A 23,592-nucleotide genomic window follows, 5' to 3' on the forward strand; every position below is an offset into this window, starting at 1 on the left:
GTAAGAGCTGGGAGAGGTGACATTAACTGGAGAGAAAGAAAGGCAGCGCGAGAGAGAGAGGGAGAGACTCAGACGGTTTTCTCTTGCTTTGGCCACCAGAAGACAGAAAGAGGAAGAAAACCATTATCAGCTGAACATAACAGTATGCCAGTGGAAGGGAGGAGAGTAGCAAGTGACCCATTCAGTTGCAGTAATTCCATTACTGATTTTGTAACACAATTATGAGTTTTAATCACTCAGTAATTTATAAACAAAACAGATATCAGTAAAATCACTAACTGATTAGTAGGTCTACCATTACTTGTTACTTCTGTTAACTTTCAATATCCTCCCTCATGAGGGTGAGAAATTATCAAATATTTTGAAGATATGTGGCTTTTTGGTAACAGAATTACAAGTGGAAGGCAATATTTCTTAAACTTACACAAGGTAAAATGCAATATAAGTGTTGATATTAGTTGGCAGGGGTCTTTGCATCAACATTATTGTGTGATCTATTTATGATACCTATTAAGACTTTTTCTGGTAGATGTTTTCTTTTCCATCTGTTTATCCAGAAATCAAAGCTTTGACTTATGCAAAAAAAATTGAAGATGGAAAATGTTAGAAAAATGCACATATGCCTTCATTTCACAGATATGTATACTTAGCTTTCATTTGACACCCAACTTGATATACTCCTATGAACTTCACATGTTGGTGCTCATGGGTCCTTTTACATGGAAATGCCCATAGGTTTGTTGGAGGTGTATCTCTGGGGCATCCTACTTGAGTGTTCTGTGTTTCCTTCATGTTAATTTAAGAAACACAGAGATTGATAAATATTCAATACACTCACAAAAGAGGGAAACATAATGACTGAAAATTGCCAGAGCCATTAAAAGGCTTCTAAGCAGTCATGCCACGCTGACTGAAGAGAAACATTGTGTGCCTTCTCCTCTGTGTGTACACAGCAAGCCTTAATACACCACTCAAAACTGTCAAGGAATTGTACCAAAGGCAGGTCCTGTTCAAATTATTCATTTGGAGTAGAATGGATTCGGATTACTTCAGATTCTTATAATATGTCTAGTCTGTTCCAGAGGAATGTTTTATTACTTGAAATAATGTCAGTCATTGTTTGTTTTCAACAATGTAGCACATAAGTTTAAAAAAAAATGGTATAAAAGAAAACATTGCTCTATAGTCACAATTGTATTCGTAATCCTTGATTTGAGAGGTGTATGCAAGAATATCTTTATGAAGATAGAGAATGGAAGTTTATTTTGTGTTGTTTTAATGTGTTTTGCATTGAACAACAGTTTGGTGATTTAGTCCGCACGACAACGCCTCTTCCCCCTCAGGAGGTTGAAAAGATTTGTCATGGGCCCTCAGATCCTCAAAAAGTTATACAGCTTCACCATTAAGAGTATCTTGACTGGCTGCATCACCGCTTGGTATGGCAAATGCTAGGCATCCGACCACAAAGCGCTAAAGAGGGTAGTGTGTACTGCCCTGTACATTACTGAGGCCGAGCTCCTTGCCATTCAGGGGCGGTGTCAGAGGAAGGCCCTAAAAATGGTCAAAGACTACAGCCACCGAAGTCATAGACTGTTCCCTCTGCTACCGCACGACAAACAGTACTGATGCAAAAAGTCTGGAACCAACAGGACCCTGAACAGCTTCTACCCACAAACCATAAGACCGCTAAAGAGGTAGTCCAGGTAGCAATTGGTTAACTATTTAACTATCTGCATTGACAATTTTTGCACAAACTTTTAACTCATCACATACGCTGCTGCTACTGTTTATTATCTATCCTGTTTCCTTGTCACTTTATTCCTACTTATATGTACATATCTACCTCGTACCCCTGCACATAGGCTCTGTACTGGTACTCTGTTACTCATTGTGCATCTATTCCTTGTGATATTATTTTTCTATTATTTATCTTTTTTTCTCAGCATTGTTGGGAAGGGCCGTAAGTAAGCATTTCACTGTTAGTCTACATCTGTTGTTTACAAAGCATATGACAAATATAAATTGATTTGAAATCAGGATACAATGTAATCAGACCATTGTAATACCTTAAAGGTTGTACTACAACCTGTGCACAGATTTACCAATGAAACAATACCTACAGCACAATATTTGAGTTCTTTATTCAATCTTTTAGCATAGAGCTGTATTGACTCCTTATATGGCTTTATTGTCTGCCTACATTGTTACAACAGCCTGTTCATTGTTGTGTTTAATTATTATATTTATTTTTTTACCAGAAAGGTGAGATTTGTATCTTTCTGGCACTATGCAACATTACTAGGTTATTGTTCATGGCGCTCTCAGGAAAATGTATTAAATCCGGGTATAGCCACACACCCATCTGGAAGATCAAGCCATTATTCCTGAACAGGTTAAAACACCTCGCTCGCTCTCCGTTCAGGTGTGGCTGGTAAGACATGATGTGAATGGATAAGGACAAGCCGAAGGGGGTCATACTGCAGATGACTCACTACACTCTGGTTTTATACAGCCCTTTAATACCACCCGTGAGCTGTTCCACTGTTTCAGATTAAAGAGCAAATACAACATCGGAGCCTCCGCTTACAACTGTCACATACTGTAGAGAGAGGGTGAAACTTTCAGTCAGAAAAATACATGGAAATCGCAAACTCTTTCTTTTGGCTCGCAGTGAAATCTTTTGCCAGCAAAGTTTCAGCTTCAACCCCTTTAAACTGGTACTGCAACAACACTAAACACACTGATAAACTGTAGAAACATCACTAAACAGCCAAATAGGAGGCAATAATACAGGACATATAATTTGGCTTACAGCGAGTACCATTAGGCCTACCCACACCCCTTGTGTACTGAGGTGAAGTGGGCTAGATTACATCACAGAAATGTATTGCCTTGAGATTGGGAACAACGTTGATGGGTGAAGGCCAAAACCATTGTTTACCCAGATGGATTAACTTTCAGTGTATCTGTTAGGGGGGTACAGGCATAGATAAGAGGAGATTATTTTATGTCAAATGAACTTGCATGGGTATTGGTACAAGTAACTCAAACATTGAGGGGATGTGAATGTTTTTCTGTTTGATTTGGCATCAATGACAACCTGGCGGTTTTGAGGGCTAAATCACCAAATTGTTGTTTATCAAACCTTATCTGGAATGAACAATGATGGAATGCAAACATTTTGAGATTTCTGAAGCGGTATCAGCAGTATCCAATATTGAATCAATATTATTTACAGAGAGCAAAACTGCAGATTCCTGCCAATGTCTAGACTCTAGACACAGTAAATACATAACTCCAGTATTGTTAATGAAACTGGGAATCTTGACAGCAGAGCAGAATGGAGTGGAAATAGAAGCAAGCTCTGATGTGAGTGTTACAGCCAGGAAATGGTAGGTTGTATTGACCCGTGAGTATGTATAGTTGATGAGTAGTATCACAAGTACAGTGCAATGCAAAGACTTGATGAATGGCCTTTGGTTTTTGCATTACACTGGGAGGAAGAATGGAATTTGAGTGTGCTGAATAGAGAGATTCATCTTTTCAACTGCGTGGAGGAAGAGAGAAAAAAGAGAAGTATTTCCAGCCGGCCCATCTATGGGAGTGATAATGTTGTTTTTTTTGCAGTTGTCTCTGTATGTTGTACAATGTGCAGGTTGATCAATGTCCACTGCCTCACTGTCTGTAGAGGCAATCTATGGCAATGAGAATCTAAAGGTTACCCTTACACTCATGCAAACACATCCTGCTTTATCATCTCGGTTAACAAGCACTGGCATGTACCTACGTAAGCCTTTTAACTCACTCTACCTGGCACATCACAATTCCCATGTTCCAACAGCAATAGCAGGTAATGTAGTGCACACCTTCAATCTAGAACATTCTAAACTTGGGCCTTGGTAATGATGACCGGAAGCACGTTGACCATCTGCAGCGAGTCTGTTTCTCCCGTCAGAGAACTGGAGAATGATGTGATGTCAGTCTAACAGGGGAAACATATGTTCCCATTAAATAACTCTGGCCTGTCATGCAAGTTATTTACACTACATGACCAAAAGTATGTGGACACCTGCTCGTCGAACATCTCATTCCAAAATTATGGACATTAATCATTAATATGGAGTTGGTCCCCCTTTGCTGCTATTACAGCCTTCACTCTTCTGGGAAAGCTTTCCATTACATGTTGGAACATTGCTGCGAGGACTTGCTTCCATTTAGGCACAAGAGTATTAGTGAGGTTGGACACTGATGTTGGGTGATTAGGCCTGGCTCGCAGTCGGTGTTCCAATTCATCCCAAAGGTGTTCGATGGGTTTGAGGTCAGGGCTCTGTGCAGGCCAGTCAAATTCTTCCACACCAATCTCGTCAAACAATTTCTGTATGGACCTCGCTTTGTGCACAGGGTCATTGAGATCCTTAAACAGGAGGAGCCTTCCCCAAACTGTTTCCACAAAGTTGGAAGAACAGAATCATCTAGAACGTCATTGTATGCTGTAGCTTTAAGATTTCCCTTCACTGGAACTAAGGGGCCTAGCCCGAACCATGAAAAACAGCTCCCAGACCATTATTCCTCATCCACCAAACTTTACAGTTGGCACTATGCATTCGGCAGGTAGCGTTCTCCTGGCATCCGCTAAACCCAGATTCGTCCATTGGACTGCCAGATGGTGAAGCGTAATTCATCACTCATAATTTCCACTGCTCCAGAGTTCAATGGCTGAAAGCATTACACCACTCTAGCTGACACTTGGCATTGCACATGGTGATCTTAGGCTTGTGTGAGGCTGCTCAGCCATGGAAACCCATTTCATGAAGCTCCTGACGAACAGTTTTTGTGCTGACGTTGCTTCCAGAGGCAGTTTGGATCTCCATTCCCGTTCTGTGAGCTTGTCTGACCTACCACTTTGCGGTTGAGCCGTTGTTGCTCCTAGACGTTTCCACTTCACAATAACAGCATTTACAGTTAACCGGGGAGCTCTAGCAGGGCAGAAATTTGACAAACTGACTTGTTTGAAAGGTGGCATCCTATGAGGGTGCCACGTTGAAAGACACTGAGCTCTTCAGTAAGGCCATTATATTGCCAATGTTTGTCTCTGGAGATTGCATGGCTGTGTGCTCGATTTTTATATACTGTCAGAAATGGGTGTGGCTGAAATAGCCGAATCCACTAATTTGAAGGGGTGTCAACATACAGTACATTTGGTGATGTAGTGTATCTGTGCCGCTCTCCATTTTACTGGCTTAGTCCTGTGCTTGTCCAAAGAGAGATAAAACATGATTAGTTAAGAGCGAGACAGTCTCTACTCTGGTTCTCTCTTCTCTCAATGATTAAGAACAGGGACTGTCCCCAAGTGAAATGATAGAGGGATGTAATCATCACATCCATCAACTACTGTCGCTGGGTAAGTCTAAACCATTGAGGGGAACAGTTCTACCGTTCTACATTTGGTTTCGACTTTGTCACAAGTACAGTGAAATGTTTAATTTGCAAGCCCTTCCCAACAATGTAGTATTCAATATTAAAATAGTATAACAAAAACATGTTTTAAAAGTGGCATACGTTTCCGGTTCCGGTGGCATGCATTGAAACTCGTGGCATTCTCGTGGTTTTATTTATCAAAATAAGGGACTGTACATTATTTATAACGGGGATACCTGGAAAAAATTGGAACTCTCTGAAATTAAAATGGATGGCACTCCCTTCAGTAAAATATCCATACTTGAAAAAAAACTAAAACAACTCTCCCCTATACCCAAAAATAAGTGGACAGCAGAGAACATGCCTACCGTTTACCCTCACTCTTAAGACGACTAGAAACCTTAGATATGCAGTTTTACAAACTGTTCTTCATTTTGTAAGTATTACATGGCAAAACAGCCAGAAGGTTGTGGATTCGCAGACAAGGGTAGGTGAAAAGATTTCCATTATAATAAACGGACTTCACGAATCTATCATTTTATTTGTGAGTCCTTTTATAAATGCATTTCATACAATTCTACTTCACATGACTGAAGATGAGCAGAATATTTTGTAATACCAAACAGAGCATGACAATGAATAAGCGCATGCTACAGCCCTTTTTTTAAATCTTGGAAACTTTCATGTTCTAATTTATTCCATTATATTGTTGTTACAAAATAGATATGTTGACTCATTAGGGCATGGGAATATAAGAGCAAACAAACCCTGCAATCACCTCGTTTCAGCATGATGAGGCTTATGTGCATCTGCTCGGCCATGGAAACCCATTTCATGAAGCTTCCGATAATCAGGACGTTGTTTCCAGAGGTGGTTTGAACTCGGTTGTGAGTGTTGCAACCGATGACAGGCGATTTTTATGCGCTACGCGCTTCAGCATTTGACGGTCCCGTTCTGTGAGCTTGTGTGGCCTACCACTTTGTGGTTGAGCTGGTGTTGCTCCTAGACGTTTCCACTTCACAATAACAGCACTTATAGTTGACCGGGGCAGCTCTAGCAGGGCAGGAATTTGACAAACTGACTTGTTGGAAAGGTGTCATCCTATGAGGGTGCCACGTTGAAAATCACTGAGCTCTTCAGTAAGGCCATTCTACTGCCAATTTTTGTGTATGGAGATTGCATGGCTGTGTGCTCGATTTTATACACCTGTCAGAAACGGGTGTGGCTGTAATAGCCAACTCCACTAATTTGAAGGGGTATCCACATTATTATTTGATGACGTGTATATATTTGGTATAGTTTTATCTAAAAAGGATAACTTGAATGTGTCACCATTTTATTTTTTTGAAATTCACTGAGGAGGATGGTCCTCTCCTTCCTTCTCTGAGGAGCCTCGACTGCCACCAGACATGTCACCTATTGAGCATGTTTGGGATACTCTGGATTGATGTGTACGACAGCGTGTTCCAGCAACTTCGCACAGTCACTGAAAAGGAGTGGGACAACATTCCACAGGCCACAATCAACAGCCTGATCAATCCTATGCAAAGGAGACGTCACGCTGCATGAGGAAAATGGTGGTCACACCAGATACTGACTAATTTTCTGATCCATGCCCCTACCTTTTTTAAGGTATCTGTAACAAACAGATGCATATCTGTATTCCCAGTCATGTGAAATCCATAGATTAGTGCCTAGTGAATTAAATTCAATTGACTGATTTCCTTATATATAACCAAAAAAGTATTGTTGTCTTTCAACAATGACAAGTCACCGGGGTCTGACAACTTGGATGAAAAATTACTGAGGATAATAGCGGACGATATTGCCACTCTTATTTGCCATATTTTCTATTTAAGCCTACTAGAAAGTGTGTGCCCTCAAGCCTCGAGGGAAGTAAAAGTTATTCCCCTACCTAAGGATAGTAAAGCCCACTTTACTGGCTCAAATAGCCGACCAATCAGCCTGTTACCAACTCTTTGTAAACTTTTGGGGAAAATTGTGTTTGACCAGATACAATGCTATTTTACAGCAAACAAATTGACAATAGACTTTCAGCACACTTATAGGGAAGGACATTCAACAAGCACAGCACTTAGACAAATGACTGATGATTGGCTGAGAGAAATTGATGATAAAAAGATTGTGGGGGCTGTTTTGTTATACTTCATTGCAGCTTTTGACATTATCGATCATAGTCCGTTGCTGGAAAAACGTGTGTTATGGCTTTACAACCCCTGCTATATTGTGTATAAAGAGTTACCTGTCTAACAGAACACAGATGGTGTTCTTTAATGGATGCCTCTCCAACAAAATCCATGTAGAATCAGGAATTCCTGAGGGCAGCTGTCTAGGCCCCTTACTTTTATTCAACTTTACTAATGACCTGCCACTGGCTTTGACTAAATGACAGTCACTAAGGTGTGTCTATGCATGCGGATGACTCAACAATTTACACATCAGCTACCACAGCGACTGAATTGACTGATACACTTAACAAAGAGCTGCAATTCGTTTCAGAATGGGTGGCAAGGAATAAGTGAAATATTCCTAAATATTTCAAAAACTACATTGTATTTGGGACAAATCATTCACTAAACCCTGAACCTCAACTAAATCTTGTAATGAATAATGCGGTAATTGAGCAAGTTGAGGAGACTAAACTGCTTGGAGAACTAATAATAATAAAGCGCTGTTCTGCATTCTTAACAGCACTATCAACAAGGCAGGCCCTACAGGCTGTAGTTTTGTCGCACCTGGACTACTGTCCAGTCGTGTGGTCAGGTGCCACAAAGAGGGACTTAGGAAAATTGCAATTGGCTCAGAACAGGGCAGCACGGCTGGCCCTTGGTGGTACACAGAGAGCTAACAATAATATAAAATCAAATGTATTTATATAGACCTTCTTATATCAGCTGATATCTCAAAGTGCTGTACAGAAATCCAGCCTAAAACCCCAAACAGCAAGCAATGCAGGTGTAGAAGCACGGTGGCTAGGAAAAAAACTCCCTAGAAAGGCCAAAACCTAGGAAGAAACCTAGAGAGGAACCAGGCTTTGAGGGGTGGCCAGTCCTCTTCTGGCTGTGCCTGGGTGGAGATTATAACAGAACATGGCCGAAGATGTTCAAATGTTCATAAATGACCAGCATGGTCAAATAATAATAATCACAGTAGTTGTCGAGGGTGCAACAAGTCAGCACCTCAGGAGTAAATATCAGTTGGCTTTTCATAGCCGATCATTAAGAGTATCTCTACCGCTCCTGCTGTCTCTAGAGAGTTGAAAACAGCAGGTCTGGGACAGGTAGCACGTCCGGTGAACAGGTCAGGGTTCCATCGCCGCAGGCAGAACAGTTGAAACTGGAGCATCAGCACGGCCAGGTTGCCTGGGGACAGCAAGGAGTCATCATGCCAGGTAGTCCTGAGGCATGGTCCTAGGGCTCAGGTCCCCTGAGAGAGAGAAAGAAAGAAAGAGAGAAAGAGAGAATTAGAGAGAGCATACTTAAATTCACACAGGACACCGGATAAGACAGGAGAAGTACTCCAGATATAACAGACTGACCCTAGCCCCCCAACACATAAACTACTGCAGCAAAAATACTGGAGGCTGAGACAGGAGGGGTCAGGAGACACTGTGACCCCATCCGATGATACCCCCGGACAGGGCCAAACAGGCAGGATATAACCCCACCCACTTTTCCAAAGCACTGCCCCCACACCACTAGAGGGATATCTTCAACCACCAACTTACCATCCTGAGACAAGGCCGAGTATAGCCCACAAAGATCTCCGCCACGGCACAACCCAAGTGGGGGCGCCAACCCAGACTCAACCCACTCAAGTGACGCACCCCTCCTAGGGGCGGCATGAAAGAGCACCAGTAACTCAGCCCCTGTAATAGTGTTAGAGGCAGAGAATCCCAGTGGAGAGAGGAGAACCGCCAGGCAGAGACAGCAAGGGCGGTTCGTTGCTCCAGAGCCTTTCCGTTCACCTTCACACTCCTGGGCCAGACTACACTCAATCATATGACCCACTGAAGAGATGAGTCTTCAGTAAAGACTTAAAGGTTGAGACCGAGTCTGCGTCTCTCACATGGGTAGGCAGACCATTCCATAAAAATGGAGCTCTATAGGAAAAAGCCCTGCCTCCAGCTGTTTGCTTAGAAATTCTAGGGACAATTAGGAGGCTTGCGTCTTGTGACCGTAGCGTACGTGTAGGTATGTACGGCAGGACCAAATCGGAAAGATAGGTAGAAGCAAGCCCATGTAATGCTTTGTAGGTTAGCAGTAAAACCTTGAAATCAGCCCTTGCCTTAACAGGAAGCCAGTGTAGGGAGGCTAACACTGGAGTAATATGATCACATTTTTTGGTTCTAGTCAGGATTCTAGCAGCCGTATTTAGCACTAACTGAAGTTTATTTTGTGCTTTATCCGGGTAGCCGGAAAGTAGAGCATTGCAGTAGTCTAACCTAGAAGTAACAAAAGCATGGATTAATTTTTCTGCATCCTTTTTGGACAGAACGTTTCTGATTTTTGCAATGTTACGTAGATGGAAAAAAGCTGTCCTTGAAACAGTCTTGATATGTTCGTCAACATATGCATGTCAATCTCTCCTGACTCAAAGTGGATGAGAGAATGACTTCCTCACTACTTGTATTTGTGAGAGGTATGGACATGTTGAATGCACTGAGCCGTCTGTTTGAACTACTGGCACACAGCTCGGACACCCATGCATACCCCATAAGACATGCCACCAGAGGTCTCTTCACAGTCCCAAAGTCCAGAACAGTTTTATTTAAGACAACTGTACAACCATCAAGATTAAATTTCAGATCCAACAGAAGATCTGTTTCTTGAGACCTAGAACAAGCATCTCTGTTTTGTCCGAGTTTAAAAGTAGAAAGTTTGCAGCCATCCACTTCCTTATGTCTGAAACACAGACTTCTAGCGAAGGCAATTTTTGGGCTTCACCTTGTTTTATTGAAATGTACAGCGTTGTGTCATCCGCATAGCAGTGAATGTTAACATTATGTTTTCGAATGACATCCCCAAGAGGTAAAATATATATAGTGAAAACAATAGTGGTCCTAAAACGGAACCTTGAGGAACACCGAAATTTACAGTTGATTTGTCAGAGGACAAACCATTCACAGAGACAAACTGATATCTATCCGACAGATAAGATCTAAACCAGGCCAGAACTTGTCCGTGTAGACCAATTTGGGTTTCCAATCTCTCCAAAAGAATGTGGTGATCGATGGTATCAAAAGCAACACTAAGGTCTAGGAGCACGAGGACAGATGCAGAGCCTCGGTCTGACGCCATTAAAACGTCATTTACCACCTTCACAAGTGCAGTCTCAGTGCTATGATGGGGTCTAAAACCAGACTGAAGCATTTCGTATACATTGTTTGTCTTCAGGAAGGCAGTGAGTTGCTGCGCAACAGCTTTTTCAAAATATTTTGAGAGGAATGGAAGATTTGATATAGGCCGATAGTTTTTTATATTTTCTGGGTCAAGATTTGGCTTTTCAAGAGAGGCTTTATTACTGCCACTTTTAGTGAGTTTGGTACACATCCGGTGGATAGGGAGGTGTTTATTATGTTCAACATAGGAGGGCCAAGCACAGGAAGCAGCTCTTTCAGTAGTTTAGTTGGAATAGGGTCCAGTATGCAGCTTGAAGGTTTAGAGGCCATGATTATTTTCATCATTCTGTCAAGAGATATAGTACTAAAACACTTGAGTGTCTCTCTTGATCCTAGGTCCTGGCAGAGTTGTGCAGACTCAGGACAGCTGAGCTTTGGAGGAATACGCAGATTTATAGAGGAGTCCGTAATTTGCCTTCTGATGATCATGATCTTTTCCTCAGAAGTTCATGAATTTATTACTGCTGAAGTGAAAACCATCCTCACTTGGGGAATGCTGCTTTTTAGTTAGCTTTGCGACAGTGTCAAAAATAAATATCGGATTGTTCTTATTTTCCTCAATTAAGTTGGAAAAATAGGATGATCGAGCAGCAGTGAGGGCTCTTCGATACTGCACGGTACTGTCTTTCCAAGCTAGTCGGAAGACTTCCAGTTTGGTGTGGCGACATTTCCGTTCCAGTTTTCTGGAAGCTTGCTTCAGAGCTCGGGCATATTCTGTATACCAGGGAGCTAGTTTCTTATGACAAATGTTTTTAGTTTTTAGGTGTGCAACTGCATCTAGGGTATTGCGCAAAGTTAAATTGAGTTCCTCATTTAGGTGGTTAACTGATTTTTGTCCTCTGACGTCCTTGGGTAGGCAGAGGGAGTCTGGAAGGGCATCAAGAAATCTTTGTGTTGTCTGAGAATTTATAGCACGACTTTTGATGCTCCTTTGGGGTCTGAGCAGCTTATTTGTTGCGATTGCAAACGTAATAAAATGGTGGTCCGATAGTCCAGGATTATGATATTCCATATGCATCAGAGTCACATCTTTCCCAGGTATTTTACAGCTTGTTTCTAGCATTGCGGACTAAAGCATCGATATAGATCGATTTATATAATCAGGTTTTTCTTCTAAATCTTAGGCCTTAAGCTATGCTTTCAGACATTTTGTTTAACAAAAGCCAACTACTCACATACACCCTCAATTTTCACTTAACACACCAAGCCCTTCACTGACATGGATATATGCTTAGTGACCGAAGGAATTAGCTGACAAAATCTATGGATAGTAAACTGCAATTTTGTCTGTCAAAAGGGTAGGCCTACCTCTTATTTCTTGAATAGGAAGAAATAGGCTCCAACACAAAGCCCTCGTTAGTAGCCTAAAGTCAAATGAAAATGAAGACTGTTTAAATTAATTAGTCCTTCTTAAATTACTTTTAGCACCCATGCTCTGTCCATCTCCTCGGCTGCCACTTCATAGTAATGTAAGTTGCGTAAATTACTCAAATATGGCTTATTCTAAGGTCAATAACTCTGATAAATAGCTTCATTATGGGTGACAGAACATCTAGTTTTTATAAAAATCTATTATAGTTTACCTCCAGTTTACCTTCTGTTCTCCTTCTCGTCTTCGCTCTTTCCCTCTCAAACTGAACAGGACACCTGTAGGCCAAGACCGCACGCACAGATATTGCATTTTTGGACAAATAAAACTATTATTTTCAGAAGAAGCCTTTGACGCGCCTCCTGAAGTACACAGCACAGTCATTAGTTTTAAGCAGCACAAAAGGGTTTACATCAGCAAGAGCAGGGCAGGCCGAGGCTCTTGACTGGGAATGCCTATCCAATGTAGTGTCACGGTTCTCTAAAGTAGAACCCAGAAGCAGACCAGGACAAGGAGAGTAAGACGAAGGTGAGTATTTATTTACAAGTTTAAATGTAGTGATAGAAAAATCCAAGTAGCGGAGCGGGCAGCGGAGGTGAGTTGATGGAATTGAGTAAGCAGATCCAAGGAAGTAACTGAAGTCACCGACGACCAGGTAGGGATGGGATGAGTGTTCCGGGTGAATGACTGTAGACAGAAAAAACGGAGGTAAGTTCAAGGCAAGCAAGACGTACAAAACAACAAAACAAACTCTATCAAACTGGAGGCTGATACGCTGGCACAACATACTGTTCATGGCTAACGATCCGGCAGGGAATGGATGTCAGGTCAGCGCTTATGAAGTGGAGGGGTGATGATCAGGACCAGGTATGCAGATAGCTGATGGGATACAGGTGCGGGTACTCAGAGATCCTCCAACTAGCTACGTCGCCCGGCAACCAGACAGGGTGCGTTCCAGGACACCGGAAAAAACACTCCAGGACAGAACACAGGCAAAAACAGACCCAGGAAGCGGGATTCGTGACATGTAGTGTGTAATGCAGTGTAGCCTAGTTTTATAAAACACCATCCCAGCAGCGCAAAAAAATAGGGAAGAAAGTACATTTTCTTAGAAATATAACTTGCCTTGTGCTTCTGAGAGCATGCTCTTCATATAGCCTAGGCCAGTTTTCCCCAAACTCGGTCCCGGGGACCCCAAGGGGTACAGGTTTTGTTTTTTGTCCTAGTACTACACAGCCGATTCAAATAATTAAAGCTTGATGATTAGTTGATTATTTGAATGAGCTGTGTAGAGCTAGGGCAAAAATCTAAATGTGCACCCTTTGGGGTCTCCAGAACCAAGATTGGGAAATGCTAGCCTAGGCCTATAGTATACCAGGGATATTCAATGCATACCCTACGAGGTCCGGAGACTACTGGTTTTCTGTTCTACCTGATAATGAATTGTACACACCTGGTGTCCCAGGTCTAAAATCAGTCCATGATTAGAGGGGAACAATGAAAAAAATGCAGTGGAACTGGCTTCGATGTCCAGAGTTGTCAAACGAATTCCACGGAGGGCCGAGTATCTGCAGCTTTTTGCTCCACCATTGTAGTTCATTGATGAATTAAGGTAACTAATTAGTAAGGAACTCTCCTCACATGGTTGTCTAGGTTTTAGTTGAAAGGAAAAACCAAAAACCCGCAGACACTCGGCCCTCAATGGAATGACTTTGACACCCCTGGTATGGGCTATGGATCATTTGACTGAGACCACACTACGCGCACTTGATATTGAGCACCCAGCAGAGAATCAGGGATGATGGGCAGCACTCTGCACACATCGAGATATAATAAACAACTAATTTTCAAACACTGAGCAATATGACATTTAATAGATTACAAATTACATGACCCTCCCCTGGACTAAATTAAAAAAAAATAATACTAAACCCTCCTGCTTACTGAAATTGAGATAGCATAATACCCCCATTTTCCTCCAGGTAACAATTGCGTAAATTTCGACCGCTCCCTAACTATGAATTAACATACTGATTTTCAAATAATTGTCAACCTATAACACCATATTAAGGCGTGGGATGTTCACTGTATTACAAGGAACAATAGCAGGTATATTTCGTTACAGCAGCTGGCATATTCTGTCCATTCACAATTCACCTGTGGGAACATGGCGACTCCCGACAACATGGCGACTCCCGACAACATGGCGACTCCCGACAACATGGCGACTCCCGACATAATGGCGACTCCCGACAACATGGCGACTCCCGACAACATGGCGACTCCCGACATAATGGCGACTCCCGACAACATGGCGACTCCCGACATAATGGCGACTCCCGACAACATGGCGACTCCCGACATAATGGCGACTCCCGACAACATGGCGACTCCCGACATAATGGCGACTCCCGACAACATGGCGACTCCCGACATAATGGCGACTCCCGACAACATGGCGACTCCTGACAACATGGCGACTCCCGACATAATGGCGACTCCCGACATAATGGCGACTCCCGACAACATGGCGACTCCCGACAACATGGCGACTCCCGACAACATGGCGACTCCCGACAACATGGCGACTCCCGACAACAGAAAGAGTTGGCCACTACTATTCTAAAGATTATTTGTGAGGAAATGACCTCTTCCCTCGACTTACAATTAAACACGGTAAATGAATATCTTGCACTGCTCACTTCTAAAGTGGATTCCTACTCAACGAAAGTAGAAAGTTTGGAGCCAGCGGCCAATGTGTCAGAGGGGCGAAAACAGCGTGAACTAAGCTAGAAAGTGAAATCAGACTCCAAAAAAAACAATCACTCGAAAATCATTCCCGTAAATTCAATGTGCAGGTCACAGGACTTGAACCTGGTGTGGAAGCGTCAACCCAATTTCCTTCATAAGCAATCTTTTCTATAAATTGTTTGGGCAAGAGAAGCTGGGTCCAATGCCACTGATAAACATTGCGCACCACATGGGTCCTCTCCGCAACAGAGCTCGTGTAGGATTGTGCGAATCCACAGTTTTGAAGTCAAACAGCAAATTGTTCAACTCGCAGCAGAATCAGGCTGCTCTGATGTATGCAGAGAAGAGGATCAGCATCTACCCAGATCTGAGTGCCGAACTGCTGAAACAAGCTAAATCTGAGATGCGGCTTCATCCACTCAGCAATACTCATCTTGATCTTCCAGAATACAACACACACGATTTCCACTGCCAAGGAGGCTCAAGACTTCTTTGAGAAGCACATCACACAAGGGGACAAGCCGACAGATCTAAGCTAACCCCAATTTGACTGGCTCATTATTCAGGTATACTATCCATGCACAATCACACAGCCTAGCCTATGGACAATTATTATTATTATTGCTGATCATTGCTGATCATTGGACTTCATTATTATATTGCCTATTGTCCAGGACATTTAGACAAGGATGACACCACGCCAATAAATGAACAATGGACAATATACAGTGCCTTCAGAAAGTATTCACACACCTTTACTTTTTCTACATTGTTGTATTACAGCACAATAATAACCTAATTGACAGAGTGAAAAGAAGGAAGCCTGTACAGAAGAAAAATCTACTTGAAAATCTAGGGCAAGACCTGAAAATGGTTATCTAGCAATGAACAACCAATTTGACTGAGCTTGAAGAATTTTTTAAAGAATAATGGGCAAATGTTTCACAATCCAGGTATGTGTCACGGCCGTCGACTGAAGTAGACCAAAGCGCAGCGTGGTGAGCGTACATTTCTGTTTATTGAGGTAAATGTCACCAACAAAACAATGACACGACCGTGAAGCTTAACATAGGCTATGATGCCTCTAACAAAGTCAACTTCCCATGATTGAGAACCATACCCGGCCAAAACATAGAAATACAAAATCATAGAAAACAAAAACATAGAATGCCCACCCCTAATCACACCCTGACCAAACCAAATAGAGACATAAAAAGGCTCTCTAAGGTCAGGGCGTGACAGTATGGAAAGCTCCTCGAGTCTTACCCAGAAAGCTGTAATCGCTGTGCTGTGCTTCTACAAAGTATTGACTCAGGGCTGTGAATACTTATGTAAATACGATATATTTCTGTATTTCATTCTCAATAAATTTGCAAAAATTTCTAGAAACATGTTTTTCCTTTGTCATTAATGTAATCCATTTTGAATTCAGGCTGTAACACAACAAAATGTGGAATAAGTCAAGGGGTATGAACACTTTCAGAAGGCACTGTATTGAAGTGTCAAACAGACTGGGGCTGTTTCCTTGTGGGACTACAGAGCATTGCATCCCTATAATATGGGCTAAATATGGCAATATAAATTGAAGGTTATTCCCCTACTATTTTTACTGTACTACTGTGTACAATAGACTCCTTTTAGTTTTTTCTTCCTGTTGATGGCTGTCCACCTCCGTTTATGCTACTGAACTTATTTCCCATGGAGGACTTGGCCTTTTGGCCATGATTCATTATTGTGAAGATCTTTAACAGACTGCATTTCCTGTACATACATTATTTTTATTTATTTTTTACATAGTATAGAGCACATAAATGCTTTATACAAAATGACCTAAACATGTTTTAAGGTCATTTAAACCTTATTGCTAATAATAATGATAATAATGGATCAAGGTCTATTGCTCCTACAGCCATCCTATTTGACTGTTGAGACTTGCATTTCTGTTTTATTTAGCCTACTAAAGAAAAAATTATATCATTAATAATATATTTTTTTTTCAATGGCAATGCTAGCTATTCTCTTGAAATTGAAAGGCCTCAATAGTCCTATAAAAAGCCTTGCATTTTATCACTGGAGACAATTTTTGTACACAACACTGCCTTTTATATAGCTCTGTTGGCTGGGAGTCTGACTACCAGAAGGGCCCAACATTGTCTGCTATTTGTATATAAAGCAGTTCTCTAGAAACTCCCATACTACCTCACCTCACCTCACCTCACTTCTTAATTGGAAATCCAGCCATCGTCAAACTCGCTCTCAACACTGGCTGGTTGTAGAGGTTCCGTGGGTCTCCACAGAGTCCAGAAAGATTACTTTTAGTTACTGTGACCCTAGCACATGGAATGACCTACAGGCCACTTTGAGGCTTGAAGTCGGGGTCGGGTCAAAGCTAGCAGGGGACCCAATTCGAAAGCAGGCTCACTCACCCAGATTGTCAAAATCAAATAAATAGCAATTTCAGACTATTGCCTGTCAGCTAACAGGTGTCTTGAAGCTAAATTTAAGCATAAACTTTGCTTTCGTTGTGTGACAGAAGTAGCTATCACGCGGTACAACATGCTACTAGCTAGCTAATGGTGTTAACTGGGCTAGTCTAGCATCCACTAATGACTGCTAGCTGTCTGACAGCTAGCTGTCATTTGAACTGTTCAAATCTTCAATTCAGACGTCTTTAAGGAGCCGTGGGGTATATTTTGTTCCAAGGAAACAGTTGTATTTTTTTTATAGCTAAGGATTTGATATAACAGCTTGTTTATTGAGCTATGTCGCTCCACTGTAAGCAAAAAGAGATCTACAAACACAAACCGCCATGGACGGTGTATGCAATGAACTGGTGCGTTCGTCCCGACAAGCGCTTTCGCCTGGCCCTTGGAGGTTACGTTGAAGAATATAACAATAAGATGCAGATTGTGGGTCTGGAGGAGGAGAGTTTAGAGTTCATCTGCAGGAAGACCTTTTTTTATATTTTTATATTTTTATTTTTGTATTTTATCCCCTTTTCTCCCCAATTTTCGTGGTATCCAATCGCTAGTAATTACTATCTTGTCTCAATGCTACAACTCCCGTACGGGCTTGGGAGAGACGAAGGTCGAAAGCCATGCTTCCTCCGAAGCACAACCCAACCAAGCCACACTGCTTCTTAACACAGCGCGCCTCCAACCCGGAAGCCAGCCGCACCAATGTGTCGGAGGAAACACCGTGCACCTGGCCCCCTCGGTTAGCGCGCACTGCGCCCAGCCCGCCACAGGAGTCGCTGGAGCGCGATGAGACAAGGATATCCCTACCGGCCAAACCCTCCCTAACCCGGACGACGCTATGCCAATTGTGCGTCGCCCCACGGACCTCCCGGTCGCGGCCGGCTGCGACAGAGCCTGGGCGTGAACCCAGAGACTCTGGTGGCACAGCCCTAGACCACTGCGCCACCTGGGAGGCCCCTGCAGGAACACCTTTGACCACCTCTACCCCACCACCAAGATCATGTGGATCCCGGACAGCAAGGGTGTTTACCTAGACCTGCTTGCCACTAGCGGAGACTACCTGCGCATTTGGGGGTTTGACTGGAATGAAGTAGATCCTAATCTACTGGGCACCTCCAGCATTGACACCACCTGTATTATCGGGGGGTTGGAGACTGGCCAGGTACTGAGCAAAGTCAACCTCGTATCTCGCCAAGTCAAGACCCAGCTCATTGCTCATGACAAAGAGGTGTATGGCATAGCGTTCAGCCACGCAGGCGGTGGTCGGGACATGTTTGCGTCGGTCGGAACGGACGGCTCAGTAAGGATGTTTGACCAGCGGCACCTGGAGCACAGCGCCATCATCTATGAAGACCCCCAGCACCACCCCCTACTGCACCTCTGCTGGAACAAACAGGACCCCAACTACCTGGCCACCATGGCTATGGACGTCATGGAGGTTGTGATTCTGGACGTGCATGTTCCCTGCACGCCGGTGGCCCGCCTCAACAATCACTGGGCATGTGTCAACGGATTCGCCTGGGCTCCCCACTCCTCCTGTCACATCTGCACTGCAGCTGAAGACCACCAGGCGCTGATATGGGACATCCAGCAAATGCCCAGGGCCATCAAGGACCCTATTCTGGCCTGCACAGCAGAGGAGATCAACAACGTCCAGTGGGCCTCCACCCAGCCTGACTGGATCGCCATCGGCTACAACAACTGCCTAGAGATCCTGCGGGTCTAAAGCCAACCTTCACCTGAGGGGTGGATGTGAAGAGGTGGAGGATGAGGACAATGTGTGTATTCAGTGATTTTTGAGTGGAAGTAAATCTTGCAGGACTGCCTCAACCCACTGCTCTGTCCTGACTTATTGATAACTAATTCTGTGTCAAAAGGAATAGGTTGTCCCCTTTATTTATTATTTTGATAATCATCAGTGCCAAAATGCATCAGTGCTTTCAGTGGGTTCAACAATTCTAGATTAATTCTTTATGGAGTGAAGCAGTGCATTTCCAACTGAAGACTGCCTCTTGAGTGTGTTTAACTTGTTGTTTTATCCAGCCAGCTATGAGATTAATATGAAGATGTTTTGGGTTTAGAAGTGTTTTATATGACATATAACAACATATTTAGTGTCAGGAAACTGGATTTTAAATGACATTCAGTGTCAGAAAATGTAATTTTGTGTCAAGTTGCAACGGATGATTCGGGAGACAGGCGCAGGAATGCGTAATATTTTTTTTTACTCAGCCCAAATTACGGCGTGCCGTGTAAAGGCACGGGGACGAAGACCAAACAAACACATACACAAAACACAGGGTTGAAACCCAAACAAAAGAGCGAGGAGTACCTCGAATAAATACACATGCGCACAATGATTAACACACAGGACGAGACCCGTAATCATCTGCGCAATCACAAGGGCACGAAAGCCCAAAACACACAGCAGAGGTACTCACACGCACCAACGGACATTGTAACAATAATCGACCCCCCAATGGAAATCAAAGGGCACATATATACAAATACTAATCAGTGGGAATAGGGTACAGGTGTGCGTGATGAAAGTTCCGGAGGGATCCGTGACATTTAGGGTCATCTGGATGTCTTTCTGAACTTGTTTAAATCCAGTTGTAGACTTTGAAACCATCATTATTTTAATGTGACAAGTATTTTTTAAATGGTTTGCTGGTACCAGATCCCTTCCATGATTATACTGTGATAATCTGACATGTAGGGAAGTGACTAAAGTGTTATGCTCCAGAGTGGCACAGCGGTCTAAAGCACTGAATTTCCATGCTTGAGGCATCACTAGAGACACTGGTTTGATTCCAGGCTGTATCACAACCGGCCGTGATTGGGAGTCCCCTAGGACGGAGCACAATTGGCCCAGCGTCGTCCGGGTTTGGCCGGTGAAGGCCGTCATTGTAAATAAGAATTTGTTCTTAACTGACTTGCCTAGTTAAATAAAGGTTAAAAAAGAATGGGGGATAAGAGGGAGGGGTGAGAGTGAGAAATGTAAGGAGGGTGAGGACCCTGGTGTGTGACAGTAGTCACAAGTAAAGTGGCAACCAGAATTTCTTATTGAGGGCCATTTAGTGAAGCTATCTTGTACACCTTTCACGATACACCAACAAGTGTTATTAACTTTGCATTGGTTATATTCTTAAAAAATGTTGTTGTACGTTTTACAATTGGTATTTGCAGTCTTGTACCATCGCTGCAACTCCCGTACGGACTCAGAAACATGACCATGCCAAGCCGCACTGCATCTTGACCCACTGTTTGATTAAGCCGGAAGCCAGCCGCACCAATGTGTCGGAGGAAACACTATACAGCTGGCAATCGAAGTCAGCGTGCATGCGCCTGGCCCGCCAAAAGGAGTCGCTAGAGCGTGATGGGACAAGGACATCGCGGCCGGCCAAACACTCCCCTGACCTGTACGATACTGGGCCAATTGTCCACCGCCTCATTGGTCTCCTAGTCGCGGGCGGCTGCAACACAGCCTGCGATCGAACCCAGGTCTCTAGTGATGCCTCAAGCACTGCGATGCAGTGCCTTAGACCGTTGTGCCACTCAGGAGGCCCACATTGGTTATATTCTTTACAGGACAATGATTAGCAGGCATGATAAACAAATCTGTAATTACAGATGCCTCAAGTGTGACCTATGTCAGCAGTTTGGTATTGACATCATATTTTTTGCTTACATAATGTCATGGCTGGCTTCATCCAACAGATGGCAATTCACATCACTGCTCACCAAAGCTTCATTTTGTAATTTTACTGCACCCACAAACTGCTACATTATCCATCATTTAGTTGTTCTTCTGTTACGTTGAAAGTGCACATACAGTACAGTCATGTCAAGTATTCTATCAATACATTAGAGCAGGGTTTAGAGCAGGAACATAAGAGCAGGACCAAGTATGGTAAACCCTGCATTAGAACAAGGCACAAAACAACACTAATAACACACTGTATATACAGTGCCTTGCAAAAGTATTCATCCCACTTTACGTTTTTCCTATTTTGTTGCATTACAACTTGTAATTTAAATGTATTTTTATTTGGATTTCATGTAATGGACATACACCAAATAGTCCAAATTGGTAAAGTGAAATTATGAAAATAACTTGTAAAAAGATCAAATAATAAAAAACTGAAAAGTGGTGCGTGCATATGTATTCACCCCCTTTGCTATGAAGCCCCTAAATAAGATCTGGTGCAACCAATTACCTTTAGAAGTCACATAATTAGTTAAATAAAGTCTGGCTGTGTGCAATCTAAGTGTCACATGATCTGTCACATGATCTCAGTATATATACACCTGTTCTGAAAGGCCCCAGAGTCTGCAACACCACTAAGCACGGGGCACCACCAAGCAAGCGGCACCATAAAGACCAGGAGCTCCCCAAACAGGTCAGGCACAAAGTTGTGGAGTACGGATCAGGATTGGGTTATAAAAATATCACAAACTTTGAACATCCCACAGAGCACCATTAAATCCATTATTAAAAAATGGAAAGAATATGGCACCACAACAAACCTGCCAACAGAGGGCCACCCACCAAATCTCATGGACCAGGCAAGGAAGGCATTAATCAGAGAGGCAACAAAGAGACCAAAGATAACCCTGAAGGAGCTGCAATGCTACATAGCGGAGATTGGAGTATCTGTCCATAGGACCACTTTAAGCCGTGCACTCCACAAAGCTGGGCTTTACGGAAGAGTGGCCAGAAAAAAAGTCATTGCTTAAAGAAAGAAATAAGCAAACACGTTTGGTGTTCACCAAAAGGCATGTGGGAGACTCCCCAAACATATGGAACAAGGTACTCTGGTCAAATGAGACTAAAATGTAGCTTTTTGGCCATCAAGGAAAACACAACATCTGGTGCAAACCCAACACCTCGCATCACCCCGAGAACACCATCATGTTTTTCATCAACAGGACTGGGAAACTGGTCAGAATTGAAGGAATGATGGATGGCGCTAAATACAGGGAAATTCTTGACAGAAACCTATTTCAGTCTTCCAGAGATTTGAGACTGGGACGAAGGTTCACCTTCCAGCAGAACAATGATCCTAGGCATACTGCTAAAGCAACACTCAAGTGGTTTAAGGGGAAACATTTAAATGTCTTGGAATTGCCTAGTCAAAGCCCAGACCTCAATCCAATTGAGAATCTGTGGTATGACTTAAAGATTGCTGTACACCAGTGGAACCCATCCAACTTGAAGGAGCTGGAGCAGTTTTTCTTAGAAGAATGGGCAAAAAAACCCAGTAGCTAGATGTACCAAGCTTATAGAGACATACCCCAAGAGACTTGCAGCTGTAATTTCTGCAAAAGGTGGCTATACAAAGTATTGACTTTGAGGGGGTGAATAGTTATGAACGCTCAAGTTTTTTTTGTCTTATTTCTTGTTTGTTTCACAATAAAAAATATTTTGCATCTTCAAAGTGGTAGGCATGTTATGTAAACCAAATGATACAACCCCCCCCCAAAGTCAATTTTAATTCCAGGTTGTAAGACAACAAAATAGGAAAAATACCAAGAGGGGTGAATGCTTTCGCAAGCCACTGTGTGTATCTATATATCTCATATTCAGTGGTGTAGTTGGGGCTATATGCAGGAATACACCGTATACCCACTTTTTTTTTGCAGTGGGAATTGTGTATACTCACTTCTTAATCCCCACTGATTCGTAACAAAGTAGAGTATTGGAGGTATACGCCATATCAATTATGTAGTACAATAGAGAAATCATGCAAAAAGTAGCTTACACAAACGCAAAGCACTTCAAATACTGTTTATCTGACAGGCAGCTCACAAAAGATTGGTAGACGGACATTGATTTCCATAAGTGTCTTTAGATTTTGAAATTTGGGGAAGCTTTCAATTTATCTTACCATTTCTACCAATCTGCGTGCCAGTTGAGATTATTTTTAAGTGCGCATTTTTGTTTTCTTTTTAATAATAGCGCTTTCTTTTCATAAAATAATTGTCACGTGGTTAATCATAAAAATCTGAATTAAAGATGTGACCACCATTTGCCTCATGCAGCGCGACAATCTCCTTTGCATAGAGTTGATCAAGCTGTTGATTGTGGCTTGTGGAATGTAGACCCACTCCTCTTCAATGACTGTGAAGTTGCTGGATATTGGTGGGAACTG

The 23,592-nt window shown here is 42.7% G+C and overlaps 1 protein-coding gene across 1 annotated transcript; it reads left to right on the forward strand.

The window, feature by feature from the left end:
- Positions 1-17,722: 17,722 nt before the first annotated feature.
- Positions 17,723-19,221, forward strand: LOC139562596 (DDB1- and CUL4-associated factor 7-like). The gene is made up of 2 exons (XM_071380405.1): positions 17,723-17,903; positions 18,391-19,221. The coding sequence occupies exons 1-2, from the start codon at positions 17,723-17,725 to the stop codon at positions 19,161-19,163; spliced, it is 954 nt and encodes a 317-aa protein (XP_071236506.1). The 3' UTR covers positions 19,164-19,221.
- The last annotated feature ends 4,371 nt before the right edge of the window (positions 19,222-23,592 follow it).

Source organism: Salvelinus alpinus, chromosome 32 (assembly GCF_045679555.1).
Source record: "Salvelinus alpinus chromosome 32, SLU_Salpinus.1, whole genome shotgun sequence".
Taxonomy (NCBI): Eukaryota; Metazoa; Chordata; class Actinopteri; order Salmoniformes; family Salmonidae; genus Salvelinus; species Salvelinus alpinus.